At 33.2% G+C, this 17,488-nt stretch overlaps 2 protein-coding genes and 1 long non-coding RNA gene across 3 annotated transcripts; 2 read left to right on the plus strand and 1 right to left on the minus strand.

Moving 5' to 3' along the window:
- Window positions 1-90: 90 nt before the first annotated feature.
- Window positions 91-3,795, plus strand: LOC139428973 (uncharacterized). Its single transcript, XR_011639673.1, has 6 exons — window positions 91-407; window positions 2,024-3,391; window positions 3,462-3,528; window positions 3,582-3,644; window positions 3,705-3,719; window positions 3,777-3,795. It is a non-coding gene; the product is annotated as an uncharacterized lncRNA (long non-coding RNA).
- On the minus strand, window positions 1,085-9,716 carry LOC111427134 (uncharacterized). Its single transcript, XM_023062123.2, has 6 exons — window positions 2,868-9,716; window positions 2,773-2,814; window positions 2,597-2,719; window positions 1,841-1,900; window positions 1,658-1,786; window positions 1,085-1,596 (listed from the first exon to the last, which is right to left on the minus strand). The coding sequence occupies exons 1-6, from the start codon at window positions 9,628-9,630 to the stop codon at window positions 1,151-1,153; spliced, it is 7,563 nt and encodes a 2,520-aa protein (XP_022917891.2). The 5' UTR covers window positions 9,631-9,716; the 3' UTR covers window positions 1,085-1,150.
- A 296-nt stretch (window positions 9,717-10,012) lies between these two features.
- Window positions 10,013-17,397, plus strand: LOC111427127 (nardilysin-like). Its single transcript, XM_023062116.2, has 9 exons — window positions 10,013-10,777; window positions 10,834-11,002; window positions 11,359-11,732; window positions 11,785-11,906; window positions 13,381-13,501; window positions 13,554-14,158; window positions 14,214-14,364; window positions 14,419-14,787; window positions 16,571-17,397. Exons 1-9 carry the CDS (start codon window positions 10,187-10,189, stop codon window positions 17,363-17,365), a joined length of 3,297 nt encoding a protein of 1,098 aa, XP_022917884.1. The 5' UTR covers window positions 10,013-10,186; the 3' UTR covers window positions 17,366-17,397.
- Window positions 17,398-17,488: the final 91 nt, after the last annotated feature.

Genomic DNA, 17,488 nt, shown 5'->3' on the forward strand with positions numbered 1-17,488 from the left:
AGCGTTCAGATATTAATAACGGCTTGTTATTCTCAGATTAATTATTAACAAAAAAAATAATGTTATATTTGTTTATTTATTTAAGTTTTTATCATATTTTGTTGATATTTTAAATATTATTGGAGTTTTACAAAAAAAATAATAATTTGGAAATAATATTAGGAACCGTTCAGAAATACGACTGAATTTTGAGGTTATGATTGATTAGCATCCCATTGGGTTTTGGACTTTTGGACGTTTTGGAGTTCGAGTGGTCCGAACTGACATTCATAGGATAGTATGAGGACGATGAGGACTCTCGGAGACATGCTGTTATCACAGTAGAATGTCTGCAGATGTAACATATTCAAATAACATCAAATATATCTCAAATGAGGCGATGGCTACCAAAGATACCAGGTTAATTGGTAAATATAAATGATTCTTAAAAAGACCTGCAAATAGTTTATATCTTATTTATAATATCTTGGACAGGCAAAAAAGATATGTTCTTTAATTCCAATTTTAAACAGATAGGTTTAGGGACATAGCGCATGTCCTATTCTCAGTCTAGTAATGACAGTGTAGAACTGGCGTGATACAAAGGGAATTTTTTTGGCACATAGCGTACCTAATCCCTTTAGTTGAGCTGTTTCTAATCCACTCTTATTCCCATTGATGTCATCAATATCTTGCCAATATAATTCTTTTCCACAGATTTTTACTCTTCCAGCATTCTGACGTTATATTCCATGGTGTGCATGTCATGTATTTGTTTTTTGTATAAATTTGGGATATCAGGCTTGAGTTTTGAGTAGATTTTAGCAATCAAAACCCTGTCTAGTCTTTTGATCACTGGACAATCAATTATACAAAGACTTCTAATCAGAAATCTTGCTCTAACTTCAATAGATGTTTCACCTCCTTCAATCGTTAACGCATTTATTGGTGAAGATCTCAGGGCACCCAGTATAGCTCTATAAGATTCATAGTATGTTACCTGAAGTTTGTTCAAAATAATTTTAGTATCCGCCACTTTGAAATTATAATTCCTACTTTTTTTTAACTACTTTTTTAATCTTTGAATAAACAATAAAAAAGTAAGTTATTATATATAATTTTTAATTTTAAAACCGAATTAAAACGCGAACAATACAACAATATAAAACTATCAATGTTTATCTTTGCTTTTTGATTTTCGTTGCTTCTTACATTGGTGTTTAACTTCACATTCAGACAAACATTTCTTTAATTCCTCACAAGATTTCTGTTTCTTTTTTTTCTTTTTGTTATTTCCCGAATTCATAAGAACCTCATTAGAAAAATTTACTCTATTCTTAGCGGGGCATGGTATTTGTACGCTTTCTTTACTAGCAATGCTTTTAGTGCTCTTAGATTTATGTTTGTGACGTCCTTTCTTCGTATCATGCGTTTCAAGTAAATCCGTTTTTTTCTTCACGAAGAGTTGTTCGATAAAATTTGGCATGTTAAAAGGTTTTTTAGGGCTGGCTTTCATTATTTCATACGTTAAATATTTTTGAAATTCTGTTATTTTTACTTGAGCGTAAGTTACGGTTTGAGGTTGTTCAGTTCCATGTGTATGTCCATCGCAAAGACCTAAGGATAATGAAAAAAATTAGAAAATAATAGGAACGTGGAAAATATTTGGAAACATTACCATCGGTACAAACTCCAACAACAGGTTGCACAACCGGGATGGATAGTCGGCTTTTGCGATCAATTATCGTTTTTTTAACCAGTTGTTCAAAACCACAAGGTAAACCCAAAAATAATTTTGAACTTTCAGCTATATTTTATGAAATTGTTAAAAAGCTATCAAAATTAATTATTAATAAAGTACCTAGACGGGAATGTTTTGAAGAAACAGGAACGGAACGAAAATCAATTTTTGATTTTTTACCTAAAAATAAAAGTAAATTAATTAGTGATAAAATATATAGAAAATGAACGTTTATAATTTTCTTCAATACAACTACAAAAATTCCTTTATAAGCTTGAAACCCCTGCAACTTTTGATGTCCAGATATTATCAGCTTTTTGTTGTTGGCAATACAGTAGCAGGGGCGCTGCTGCTTATGCTAGAAATGATCTGCTGCTGAAACCCAACAAATTGTCGAACAACGCATAAAATGTGTTAAACTAGAAGCTAAAGTTAGTAGAGTATTTGTAGTTTTACACATTTTGCTACAATCCACACCTCGACCTAAATACATATATTTGCACTACACCCATATTCACTACGATGTCTAGCTTCCGCCTTGTACAACTATAGACGGTACTAACATACCCAGATGCGCAACACCTCAAAATATTAAGACTAGACAAGTATCAAAAGATGCCATGGATTGTTAGAACATTTTGGCAACAATGGAAATAAGAATATTTGCTCTAAATGGAAGCGACGCGAAAATGAAGATAGAAGATGAGAAAAGCGAGGACAAGATGGGAATAATTTTGCAAGTCAACTCAGGTCAAGGTAGTACAATGCCACCATTTTACCTATTTAAGTGTATTTTGAAAAATGTGATATTTTAAGATGAACTCGTATTAAAATTTTTCTCCATATACTTAAATATTTCATCATTATTGTATTTACTTGATTTTGAAGATTTCTCCCCAACCATTTTTTCAGATGACCCCGAATTTGACTTTGATTTACTTTTAGCTACCTTCTTGCGCTTCTTTTCTGCTTGTTTTAATTCTTTTTCTCGCTTTTTCTCTGCATAATTATTAAAAATAAAGAAAAACGTACTTTTTTGTTTTTTAATTTACCTTCTTTGATTTGTAGTTTCCTTTCGTTTTCTACTTCTTTACCTATAATATAAACATCAAATTTCAAATGAAGCAAAATTGATTAAGTTACATACAAGTTTCTGGACAAACTTTTTCATTAATATTCGTCATTACATGTCGAAGTTTATTTTCGATATTACGTAAAAGACTACACTCGCAGCCTTTGTATTGGTCAGTAAATTGAGCAATCATCTTTTGCAAAACTTGACATTCCGTACATGGAGAGTCTTTGCATTTATTGTCATCAGATCCACTACTATCCGTGGTAGAATAATTTTTAGATCCTTTTGATGCGCACGATGCGGTACAAGAATAAGTCGTACATATATCATCCTCCTCTTCTATTTCATCGCTTTCAAATTCTTCAACAACTTTCTTCGTTTTAGCAACAACCCCTTTTTTACTTTTCTTCTTTTCATGTTTTAATTTTTTTGTTTCGGTGGAATCATCCGTATTGGTTGTAAAACTCGTACATTTTATCTCAGTTTCCAAAGCTTGAGATGGCGAACAAACTGGTAATAAATGAGTTTGAACATTTTGCTCATTTGGAGGTAAAACAAATCCTGTATGTGGTGCATGAACTACAGTATTAGTTAGTGTATGTGATGGATGAATTTTATTTTCATTTGGCTTATGATGATCTGTATGGATAATAATTTCTGTTGTAGTGGGATGCTCTGCATGTGGTGGTTGCATTGTGTTTTCTATTGGAATATGAGGCACTGTGTGTGGAGGGTGAGCTATATTTTCAGTTGGATGATCTTTATGGATAATAATTTCTGTTGTAGTGGGATGTTCTGCATGTGGCGGATGAATTATCTTTTCTATTGGAGTATGATTCACTGTTTGTGGTGGGTGAGCTATATTTTCAGTTGGATGATCTTTATGGATAATAATTTCTGTTGTAGCAGGATGCTCTGTTTGTGGTGGGTGAGCTACATTTTCAGTTGGATGATCTTTATGGATAATAATTTCTGTTGTAGCAGGATGCTCTGTTTGTGGTGGGTGAGCTATATTTTCAGTTGGATGATCTTTATGGATAATAATTTCTGTTGTAGCAGGATGTTCTGTTTGTGGTGGGTGAGCTACATTTTCAGTTGGATGATCTTTATGGATAATAATTTCTGTTGTAGCAGGATGCTCTGTTTGTGGTGGGTGAGCTATATTTTCAGTTGGATGATCTTTATGGATAATAATTTCTGTTGTAGCAGGATGCTCTGTTTGTGGTGGGTGAGCTATATTTTCAGTTGGGTGATCTTTATGGATAATAATTTCTGTTGTAGCAGGATGCTCTGAATGTGGCGGATGAATAATGTTTTCAGTTGCAACCTGTGGAGTGTGATTTATATTTTCAGTTGGAATATGATGATCTGTACGGATTACAATTTCCTCTGTAACAGGGTGTTCTATATGAGGTGGATGAATTACGTTTTCAGTTGGAATATGAGATTGGGGATGTGAACTATAGTGACCTGTATGTGGTCCTTGTATAGGATGTTGAATATGTGGCATATAATGACTTGTATGTGGAGCGTAAATAGGATGTTGTGGATAACCTAAATATCCAGGTGGAATATTATATTGAGGATGCATAAACATAGGATGTGGTTGTAAATCATGTTCTCGATTTCTTATAGAAATCGGTTCATGAGCTAACTTAATATGACCACAAACGTCAAGTTCATCGCTATCATATGGATGCTTTTGCCTTTGTATTTCCGTGGTTGCTGAAGTCTTTCTTGGACGATGCCTACAAATATCAACATCTTTATCGTTTATATCATCATGGCAAATAAAATGTCCATCTTTATCAATGCAAATATATTGATGTTTTTTTGCTATTTCTTCTAAAATTTTTAGTTCCGTTATTTCCGAAGATTTCCTTGCAGAATGACCGCAAACATCGACATCTTTATTATTGAAGGTGTCATGACAAGTAAATCGCCCATCTTTATCAACACAAACATATTGGTGTTTTTTTGAATCAGTTTTTATTTTTGATGGTTCATCTTCAATTTCTTTTTCTTTTTTAATAATTATCACTTCCTCATCTTTTATTATCTCCCCATGTTTATCTTTTACTATTACCTCTTCCTTATCTATTGTAATTACCTCATCTTTATTTATTATTACTTCCTCTTGTTTATCTATTGTAATTACCTCGTCTTTATCTCTTATTATTTCCTCTTCTTTATCTTTTATTATATGCACTTCATCATCTTGTATTATTATCGTTTCACTTTGACCATCGTTTGATGGAACAATAATTTCAATTGTTTCCCCACCTTCATCTGTTTTATTATCCAAACTTAATTCCGTCGCAGGTTTCTCATCATCCACCGATAGTTTTGAAAGAGCTTTATGATGAAGTTTCGACGTAGGTTTCTCATCATCCACCGATATTTTTGAACGAGCTTTATGATGAAGTTTCGTCGTAGAACAAATACCTTCCTTACAAACATCTTTTTTCACACTACTTAATTTCTTCTCCATTTTAGCTAAACGTTCTTGTTCCTTTTCCATTTTAGACTTCCATTTAGCTTCTTTTTTTCGTTCCTTCTCATAGTCCTTCTCTTTTTTCTTCGCCGCTTTCATTGCCGCTTTAATTTCTTTTTCATTTTCTTTCAAATCCTGTTCAATTCGTTTTCTTTCATCCGCTCGTTTTTTACGTTCCAATTCATAATTGAGCACCATCAGATCTTCGTCGTCCGATTTCGTTAATTTATTATCAATAGAATCTGAGAGTCTAGTTCCATTTTCTTCCATTTCATCATCTTTCGATTGAGTAACAATTTCTATATTATCCCCATCGTCATCATCAATAATAATAATATCTAAATTCGCTTCAGATTTAGGACGTGAATCTGTGTCATGTGCAGTACAAACAGCATCATCACAAACGTAGGGTTCTTCAGTTTTCTTTGAAAGACGTTTTTGTTCTAATTTTGTTATGCGATCTTGTTTCGTATCGATTTTAGCCCTCCATTTCGCTTCTTTTTTCATTTCCTTAACTTCCTCTTTTTCTTGTTTTTTCATTACTTTTTGGGTTGCTTTAATTGCTTTTTCACTTTTTTCGATTTCTTTTTCGATGTGTTTTCTTTCGGCCGCTCGTTCTTTGCGTGCTTCTATTCGTTCGCGCCTTTTTAATTTAATCTCTTCTTTGCTAAGACAACAATCGGGAGTTCGTTCACGACGCCATCTTTCTGCATCTTCAGGTCGATTCTCTTGTTTACGTAGTAATGATCCTTCAAACATTCTATGTTTTTCATCCGGTAAAAGGCAACAATAAGGTTTTGATGGTGTTTCTTTAACTCGTTTTCCATTTAATTCCTTTACTATGCGGTCTTCACCAATGATTTCTCCAATAACTTTAGCATCATTAGTTTGACTAGATGTTGAATTTATCCTGTGGATTTCACCGGATTGTGATGAATCTTGTTCGGATTCTGAATGATGTTTATATGATTTTGAGTGCTGCTTTTTATCATAACCAACCGGAGTTATTACAACTCTTCCATCGCTTTCTGAATAAATCCGATAAATACTCCCTTTCGAATCTATTTCACTTACATCTTCAGAGGAAGAAAAATGTTTGCGAATTGGTCTTGGTAGACTCGCACCAGATGGGATATAAAAATCGTCTTGTTCAACATTAGTTGGCTCACTTTTATGATCGAAAGGTTCAATTTCATCATTAATAACAACTTTTGATTTGCGTTTAATAACAGGTTCTGCTTGATCATCATTTATGATTATGTTAGGTTTTTTTTCTTTATATTCTGGAGTTAAGCAACAAAAATTATCATCTCTAATGATTTTTGCAGGTTGTGGTTCATCTTCTTCATCTGCTCCTTTAGCACAACATGATGATAATGAAAATTTTTTCGTTGTTTTCACCCCGGTACGTTTCTCTTCCATTTTCGCCCTCCATTTAGCTTCAAGTTCTCGTTCTTTGGCATCTTCCTGTTTTTGTTTTAGAGCCGATTTTTTTGCTGCGGTAATTCTTTTTTCACTAGCTTTAACTAATTTTTCAGTTTTTTGTCGTTCGCGTGATCGTTGTTTCCGCGCCACCGATCTTTCACGTCTCTTCAACTTAATCTCCTCTTTGCTTAAACAACAATCGGGTGTTCGTTCTCTCCGCCTTTTTGCTAATTCTTCAGGAGTGAGACAACAATCGGGTTTTTTATTAATATTTTTTCTTGACTCATCGGCCATTTTTAAAATTTCTCCCGGTTTCAAGCAACAATAAGGTTTTGAAAACTCTTCAACTACAATTTTCTTCTTTTTCTTCTTTCGCTTCCTTTTTTCTTTCTTCTTTTTCACGGGGTAGGGATAATGTTCGTCGTCAAGCATTGTGCAACACCCGCTTGCATCGCTTTCCATACCTAAACAATTAGGGTCTGTACATCCGTGTATTCCATGCAAGATACAAATATCCCTATCTTCTAATTCTTCTGATGTTAGACAACATTCAGGTCTAATGCAAGCATATTGACCGTGTATTTGGCAAATGCGATCCGCAGGAATAAGATCGTCGCCAGAAAAAATGTTGCTATTGTAATTGTTGTTTGAAAATAATTCTTCTGTTGGAACTTCATAGGAAATAACCTCATCGTGAGTTGGTTCTTGAAATCTTAAAGTATTCGGTTTTAAATCTTGATGAATCACCTCGTCTTTGTGCACTATCTTAACAGATACTTCATCTTTTCGCTCAGAAAATTTTTCATTATGGTGAATCACGTGATGTTTATCATCTTGCTTAAGATGTTCTTTAGCTTCCTCTTTTTTAATAATAATCTCCCGGTGTTCTTTTTCTATAGGTTCAGGTACTAAACAACACGAATTATTGTCTCCAACGATATGCTGAGGTCTTTCTATATTACTTTGTATATTCTCTTGAACATTGTTTTGTATACCAATTTGTATGATTTCACCTTTGTTGCTACAACAAGGTTTCTTTTTAAAACTACTTCCATATTTCTTTTCCATTTTAGCCCTCCATTTAGCATCAATTTCTCTTTCTTTAGCATCCTGTTGTTTTTGCTTTAACGCCGCAGCTTTTGCATCTTTAATTTTTTTGTCGCTCGTTTTAATTAAAGTCTCAGTTTTCTTTCTATCTGCAGATCGATGTTTGCGAGCAACTTTTTGTTCCTTTTGTTTCAACTTAACCTCTTCTTTACTCAAACAACAATTAGGTGTTCGTTCTCTTCGCCTCATTTCTAGTTCTTCGGGTGTAAGACAACAATCGGGTCTTTTATAAACATCGTTCCTAGTTTCACCGGCCATCCTAATTATTTCACTAGGTTTAAGGCAACAATAAGGTGTTGTTGGATCTACTTTAACTTTTTTTTTCTTTCTTCTCCTCTGTTTCTTTTCTTTCTTTTTCTTCACCGGGTAGGGATAATGCTCATCGTCAAGCATAATACAACAATCCGCGTGATGTTCGTCTTCTAAACAACCGGGGTCGGTACATCCATAAACTCCATGTAAAACACAAGCTGTACGTGATTCCAATTCTTCTTGTGTTAGGCAACATTCGGGGCGAACGCATTCATATTGACCATGTAATTGACACACACCTTCTTCTCGAACGTTATCATCATGATGAATCTCAGTCTGATAATGATCGTTCGCAAAATGAACACCATGAATAGATTGGGTTTCGTGAGTTGGTTCTTGAAATCGCAAATCATCGTATTTACCATGATTATGATCTGGATATGGATGAGGTTGAGGATGTGGATGTAGATTAGGTTGAGGATATGGATTAGGATGTTGATAAGGTTGAGGATGTTGATAAGGTTGAGGATGTGGATAAGGTTGAGGAGGTGGATAAGGTTGAGGATGTGGATAAGGTTGAGCATGTGGATAAGGTTGAGAAAATTGATGATGTTGAGGATGAGAATAATATTCAGGATTAGGATGAGAATGGTGATGTTGATCATGTCCACAAGCAAGATCGTGATGCCCAACATTTTCTGTAGTTTCTTTTTGGCCAGGTGCTTTACAACACACAGGAGAATTTGAAAGCAGTCCTATTGTAGATATTATCGGTTGTCCTGACTTGGATTTCTTAACTAATTTCGTGTATTTTCTAGTCATTTTTTCCGCAGCCTTTTTCTCGGCTTTTTCTTCGCTGGTCATGCAACAGGGTTTTTTATGTAAATAGCTGGGTTCGTCTTCTTGTTCACCACAACTTCTCATGGTGGCTTTTTTAGCGCGATCATCGTGCGATAAACAACAATCAGGTTTGTTTAATCGTAACATTTCACGAATTCTCCATTCTCTATCTTCAACAGATAAACAACATTCTTTTTTGCATAACAATTCCATGTCTCTTTTCAATTTTACCAATTCACTCTGATCTTTACAACAGTCTGCAAGACAGCAATCATTTTTCATATCACCTTTCTTCTTCTTCTTCTTCTTTCCTTTTTTCTTTTTCTCTTTTTTAGTCTTTTTAGTTTTTCTCTCATCTGAGCTTCGGCAACATTCTGGAACTTTGGTTTTAGCAGAGAAAGCCCAAATACTTTTGAAAAGTACATTATTTTCATTCGTTTTTGCTTGTCTTAAATAATTCAACCCATCACTACTATCAGATTTAACTGATCCAACAAGATCTTTATCACTTCTTATAAGATCAGATTCGTTTAATAATCCGCATAAATCGATTGCCGTTTGAAGTCTTGATAACATGAACTGATTTTTATTGCTTTTAATTTCTTTGTTACTGAATAAAACTTTATCTTTAGGTATTAAATGTAACGGTAATAACTCAAAGTCTGGTTCTTTAAAATTTGGGTTAGCAACCAATTTTAACCCGGTATGTTGAGGCATTTTCGAAATTTAAATATATCCCGCGCAATTTTATACGAAAATCTATAAATTTTGATCTATAATAAGCTTGTCAAATGATTTGGCAGATTAACAAAATGTCAAAAAAAAATTTAAACTTTTTTATTAGAACGAAAGAACCACATTTTTAGAATCCAATTCGCGCAAAAATAGCAAATTGGGCTAAATCTCTTCTTCTATTTTTATATTTATTATAATTAATTATAATAATAATAATAATTATAACAATTTGACAAATGTCAAAATCCTGCATATTGATTACCAACATTTAAAAAATTAATTTTTTTTAATTTGAAAATACTAATCTAATTCATATTAATAATGTTTAAAATGTGATTAAAATGATTTAAAAATCTTATTCTAATGCTTTTTTATAGCGTACATCTAAAGTATCAATTCACATCAAAAAAAATTTGAGGTTAGGTTTTTGACAATTTCAAAAAGTATTAAAAAAACGTGAGTCCGTGCGATGTGTAAACGTTGTAAACATGTGTAGCGTTAAATTAATACGATAATAAACCATAAAGCACATTCATGCATGTCGCTAGGTAGATTAGGGTTAAACGTCTTAAAGAAATTGTCCCAAAATTCCACGAGAAACACCATCACCTCGTTTCGGTTATTTAGCAAAGACACGATGACGAAGAAAAGAGCAAGTAAAGTTAATTCGGGCTCTCGAATTTCAACGGCTTCCGCTAAGTCTGTACAATTGAAAAATTATATCACATTGAATACTCCGATTAAAAGCGCGAGTGATAATAAATCGTACAGGGTAATTAGGTTAGAAAATGGTTTAACAGCTTGTTTAATTTCTGATTTAACGGAAGATGTGGATTTAAATAAAAAAGCTGAAAGCGATTCAGAGTCGGAATATGAAACAGATTCGGAAGGTGACGACGATGCAGGGCCAATATCTGATTTAGAAGCAAGCGAAAGTGAACATGAAGGACCGAAAATGAAGAAAGTTTCTAATGTTGAGCAAAAAATGGCTGCAGCGGCTTTATCAATAAACGTGGGTAGTTTTAGTGATCCGTTAGAGGTTCCTGGTTTGGCACACTTTTTAGAACACATGGTGTTTATGGGGAGTAAAAAATATCCTAGGGAGAACGAATTTGATTCCTTCATCAAGGTTTTTAGATTTTCTTATGTTGTATTATGTTTTATTTAAAGTTAATTATTTTTTAGAAAAGAGGTGGTTCTGATAATGCTTCAACTGATTGCGAATTGACAACATTTCATTTTGAAACAATGGATAAACATTTATTTAATGGCCTTGATCGTTTTGCCCAATTCTTTATTGATCCATTAATGCATAAGGAATCAATGACACGTGAAAGAGAGGCCATTGAATCTGGTAATAAAACAATTATTTATTTTTAAACAAAACTAAACCAATTTTAATATTTGTATCCATCTTGCAAGTTAATTAAGTATTAATAAAACCACAAAAACTTCTTCTTTGCTATTTATTAATATATATGGGACTAGTTTCGGGCTAAATACTCATCTTCAAATCCCAAAATCTATACACAACATAGAAAACATTATACAAAAACCCAATTAATATGATCATTGCTTATTTACTATCAAAAAGGAACTAATGGTAAAACTATCTTGGTTAAATTCTAGTAAAATTTTAATAAAATAGCAAAAAGAATAGCAAAAAAAGAAGTTTTTGTCGTTTTATTAATAAACTAACTTTGTTTTAAGAATTCCAAATCGCTCTGCCGTCCGATAATTTTCGCAAGGAACAACTTTTAATGAGTCTTTTTAACCCGGAAGTACCAATTTGTACTTTTTCTTGGGGAAATTTAAAAACACTGAAAGACAATATTAACGATGATGATCTTTATCTGAGATTACACGAGTTCCGGAAACGACATTATTCCGCTCATCGGATGACTTTAGCCATACAAGGCCGATTTTCGTTGGATACTTTACAATCGTTTGTCTTAAATTGCTTTTCAAATGTACAAACGAATAATGAACCCCCCATTGATTTTACGGTGTATCAGAATAAGATATTTAATACACCAAATTTTAAGCAAATTTATTATGTTGAACCTGTTAAAGATATTACTCAGGTATTAATATCAAGAAATTATTAAAATTAAAATTGATTAAGTCATTTTTTAGCTTGATATTGTGTGGGTTTTACCACCTCAATTCCATTTGTATAAATGTAAACCACAACAATACTTGTCTTGGTTGTTGGGACATGAAGGAAAAGGAAGTTTATTATCGTATCTAAAAAAAAAGTAAGTTTGGTATGCTGGAAATATTCTAATTTGTGAAAATTTTATCTTTTAACACGTTCGCTACCTGGGCTAAATCTCGATTCTAGCTGGACAAAATTATTTTATGGGCTTAACAAGTTAAACTTTTTAGTTCTCAGAAGAGAATTTTTAGGTTTTTCACATATTTCTAGGAAATAAAATGAAAAAATAAAATAGATGCTAATTTATTTTCTAGTATGCTGAAGAATTATTTTTACAAAAATTTAAAATCAGAATCATTTTCCGGTTCTTCTACTGGGACTTTCTAGAACGTTCTAAGGCCTTTAATAACAGGATGCGATGATATTAAAAGCATGAGAACTAAGTCTTGTGCATGGCTCTTCATGTGGGGGTGAATTCTTTCACAGCACTTAGGCCCCAGTGGGAACTTTGTATATCCCCACAATTTACAGTTCATTGAGGGGTTAGAAAACCAGCCCAAGGTTTTAATGAACGTTGATATAGAACAGAAGATTCTTTATATCCGAAATTTGAGGCCATAGCACGCCTAAAGTGGATTCCCTTAAGTACACGAGGTTGGGACAGTTACAAACAATATGACTTACCGTCTCATCTTCCATTTCACACTCTCTGCAGAGGAATGTATTCGCTAGGTTCATGCAGAATATGTGCTTACATAACCTGCAGTGTCTGGTCAGGAAGTGGGTGAGGCGCCTCAAGTCACATTTTAATTTTTCCAGGAACTGTGTAGATCTCTTCCTGTCAGGGTAGAGCAGAGTTTTCTTTGGAAACACACCTACTGCTTCATGTCCTTACTCCTTGCTTCCTGTGTCTCCTCTGAATGTTTCTGCCCTCTTGGAAGAAGTGCATGTTTGATGGCCAACGAGTCATGTAAAAGGATTTTATGTATCCTGTACCTATGATGGATATACTAGACCAACCACAGACCAACAACCAGAATTCCATCATCTGGAGACATTTCCCTGCACACAGAAAGACAAATCCGCGATGAAGAGGTGCTGCCAGTGTAGCAGAAGTGGAGTTTACAAGAAATCAGATACAACTGCCCGTTATGCCCAGAAAACCCTGGTTTATGCGTATATCCATGCTTCAGAATCTGGAACACTGCACAATAATTATGTTTTGTAATATTTTCGGGTATCCGTAGTATTCATTTTGGTTTCTATTGTACATTACGTTGTATTTAGAAAAAAAGTGACTTTGAAGAAATTCAGGTGTGTTCAGTTGACTGGACGTTGGCTCAGTACTTAGCAATTCAAAGTCCAGTAAAATGCACTAGGTCTTTTTTTACAAAAATTTTGCAAAAATGTCATATATAATAAATCAACATGTAACTAACACAAACCTGAATCTCGAAATCAAAGAAACTACGAATAGTACACGGGAAAAAACTGCTGCAGAACGCGCGGTAGCGAACGTGTTAATCTCTACGCCAACAAACTTTTGGTTAAATTCCGTTTAATTTATGTTGTAGGTTATGGGGTTTAGCAGTTTATTGTGGCAATGACGATTCCGGTTCAAACAGTAATTCAATTTACTATTTATTCACAATGAACATTGTGTTAACTAAAGAAGGTTTAAATGCTATAGATAAAGTAGTTACACTTACTTTTATTAGTAACGATTTATTTAAAAAAAATTTTTTAGGTCATAGAAGCGATTTATTCCTACATAAAAATGTTAGTTGTGTTAGGTCCACAAAAACGAATCTACGATGAAATAAAATTAGTTGAAGAGGTGTCATTTAAATTTAGAGAAGAAGAAGTTCCTGCTGACTACGTCGAATCGTTGGTGGAAAATATGCATTATTATCCTCCTGAGCATTATATTGCGGGTCCCGAACTTTATTTTGAATATGACCCCAAAGCGATTCAAGACACATTAACTTATTTAAATGTTAATAATATGAATGTGATGGTTTCAACGCCCGTTTTACCTGTAGGAATAGATTATGATCATTTGGAGCCATGGTTTGAAACAAACTACGCAATTCAAAATATTCCTGATGAGTGGAAATCAAGATGGGCGAATGTAGAAGTTTTTAAAGAGATGCATTTACCAGATCTAAATCAATTTTTAACCAATGATTTCTCACTTTTACCAACACTGGAACCAAAAATGGCGTTTCCACAGAAGATTATTGATGATGTGGGAATGGAAATTTGGTATAAAAAGGATGATAAATTCAATTTTCCCGTTGCTAGATATTGTTATACTTTGTTGAATCCTATTATAGTTGAAAGTCCATTAGGGTAAATTATAAATTAAAATAATAAAAAAAAGTTATTTAGATTTTTTTGTTTTTAGAGCTAGTTTAACAGATATTTTTGTAACATTACTTGGAATTCAATTAGCTGAAGAAGTTTATCCCGCAATATCGGCAGAATTAGATTATTCAATAACAGTTGGAGATACAGGGATAATGCTTCGATTTTATGGTTATAACGAAAAATTACCTGTGAGTTCACCCCAAACTTAATTTATTTATTAATTTATTTTGAACTAATTTTAGACTTTAGGTGTATTGATTGCAAAATATTTAAAAAACGTCCATGAAAACTTAACCCCGGAATTAGTGGCCGCGGTAAAAGAAAAACAACTAAAATATTACCACAACAGATTCCTAAAACCAAACAACCTCGCTAAAGATTTACGTTTAAGTGTTTTGTGTAATGGACATTGGACTTCGATTGAGAAACACACTGCTTTACTTGATGCTACCTTTGAAATGGTACAATCTTTTTCAAAGGATTTAGTTTGTTGCTTACACATTCAAGGTTTAATTCAAGGAAATGTTAGCGAAAAAGTCGCTAGAGATACAACTATGGATATTGTTAACGTTTTACAATTTAAAATGTTGCCAATAAATAATATTCGTAAAGTAAGTTGGATATGTTAGGGCCGGTTTTACAATATACCGAGAAATCTACCTGATAACTATCCGGCCGATAAACTTATCGGGAGGATAAAGATATTCGCTGTCGGTTGGTAGCACTTTTTCCCCATATCTAGTAATTTGTGCCGTAGGTTGGTAACGCTAACGTTTTTTTTTTGAAATTTGAATCATTTTGACAATAATAACAATTGTTTAACAATTCCATTATGAAAATTAAATTTTACATGTCTTTCTGACGTTATGTAGCGTCACTTTTTATAACTAGTGATGTAATGAATTCCATTACCTAACTACAAATTGATAGTCAAGTTTTGAACAAAAATTGCTTTTTCAATGGAATTAGATAACATTTTGTACTTAACACGTTATTAAACGGCTCATTTTGTTTGACGAACGTAATATTTGCCAAAACGAGCCAGCGAGTTTTCCAAATTATCGTGTTAAGTACAAAATTTTATCTAATTCATTACAGGTAATGGAATTCATTACATCACTAATAGTATATTAAAAAACTAGTTTCGTAAGACACGCTTGAAACGCACGAATTCAAGTTTAAAAACGAGTGGCAAAGCCACGAGAGTGCTTTAAGTTTTATGAAACGTTTTTAACAAAAATAAAATAAATTTTGACTATGTAGGGAAATAGGTATGTAGCAGTTGGTAACGCCGTAACACTTCAAAATAGAAATTTGAATTGACAATTAGAAATTGTCCGAACACAAAATGTATTCACCTAAAAAAATGTTTTATGTACACCTCCCGAAATAAGAGAAATTGCTCAGAGTTCTATTAAAACTCTACTTCCAGAGAAGAAAAATAAAAATAAATAAATTCCAATTCAAATTGTCACATTGACAACTAGAAAAATTAATGATGTCACAAAACTTGAACTGGTTCCATAAAATGTTACTAAAATCTCACTACAGCATCGGATGCTGTAAGGAGTCTCATTACAGCACCCGTTTGAGTACTGTAATAGCTTTCATTACCGTCGCGAATTACAAAATAGTATATTATTATATGAGCATATAATATATGATATGTGTGCATTTTTCAAAAAACCCTAATTATCTCCCAAACTATTAATGTTAGGTATAGAACATATGGGATATAAAAGATGTAGAATGAGACACCGAAGATGACTAAGTAATAAAATATGGGATGTGCCATTTAAAAAAATGAAGTTATGGTACTTCCAAGTTTCCAAAAGTTAACGTAAAGTGACCAAACGTTCTAGATAGCTGTTCACGGCACCAAAACATACTCCATCATGTTGCTTAAGCATGTTCTGAATCCTAAATTGATATCCCAAAAATCGAGTGTTCTCTGATTTTTTGAACAAATGTCTGCTGGAGCAGATTTTTCTAGAAAAATTCGAATAGCTCGAGAACGCCCGAATCAAATTACATAAAGTAAAGTTATTCATAAACCTTGAAAGCAGGCAAATCCAAATATGTAAAAATATACAGGTGTTCCATTTAAAAAAAATAAAGTAGGTGGCGACTTTCGGTATAACCGGAAGTGCTAGAAATCTGAAAATATTTTAGTCGAAGAGAACGCAATTGATAATACTTATGTCTGAATTTTCAAATTTTTATTTTTGCCAGAACCTGAGAAACGTCTAATGACCGGTCTCGCTGAGATACCCTGTCATCAACAAACCAACATATCGGCCAGATAACGTTGTCGAGAAGTTTATTAGTATATTATACAACCGGTCCTTAATTATATTAAAAAAAGATAAAATGAAAACTTTCTTTTTATTCTAGATGATTGTAAATAAAATCCCAATCTCATCAGAACATGCAATTCGTACAATGTCGTTTAATCAAAACGATTCAAATTCAATAATAACGAATTATTATCAATGCGATTCTTCGGAATTAAAAGATTTTGTTTTAATCGAATTGATTTTGATGATGGCGGAAGAACGTGCTTTCGATAAATTACGCACGAAGGAACAATTAGGTTATAATGTTTACACAACCGTTCGAGATACATTTGGTATCTTAGGATTTTCAATAACTGTTAATGCTCAAGCAACTAAAAATACCACCGATTACATCGATAAACGTATCGAAGCTTTTATGGATTATATGAATAAATCAATAAAAAAAATGCCCGATAACAAAATGAATCAAGTTAAGCGAGATTTAATTAAATTAAAACGAATGGCGGATACTGAATTGGAAGAGGAGGCTGAAAGAAATTGGAGTGAGATTTGGTCGAGGGAGTATTTGTTTGATCGAGAAGAACGTGAGGCAAAAATTATTGAGGAATTAAAAAATTCGGAGATTCGTAAATTTTTTGAGGATCATACCACAGTTGGGAGTAAAAGGTTTTTGAGGAAACTTAGTGTTCAAGTTGTTGGACATAAAGAGAAAGATGATAGGGGAAGATCGAAACGTTCAACTTCTCCAGGTGATCCCACTCCGGGTGAAGAGAAAAAATTTTCTATTAATTTATTGGGACCGATTGGTAATGAAGAAACGCCTGAGGAGTATTTTATTAGGGATGTTTTAGAGTATCGACAAAGGTGTGAACCTCTTGTAGGAAAATATTAACAACCCAAATAAATTTTTAAGTTTATAATTTATTTATGTTTGTCACTTTTTTTATGGGCAAAAGACTACTTTATTAAAAAATTCCGTAAAAAGCATTGCTTATTTATTTGGACATTTCATCAC

This window comes from Onthophagus taurus, chromosome 2, assembly GCF_036711975.1.
Source record: "Onthophagus taurus isolate NC chromosome 2, IU_Otau_3.0, whole genome shotgun sequence".
Lineage (NCBI taxonomy): Eukaryota > Metazoa > Arthropoda > Insecta > Coleoptera > Scarabaeidae > Onthophagus > Onthophagus taurus.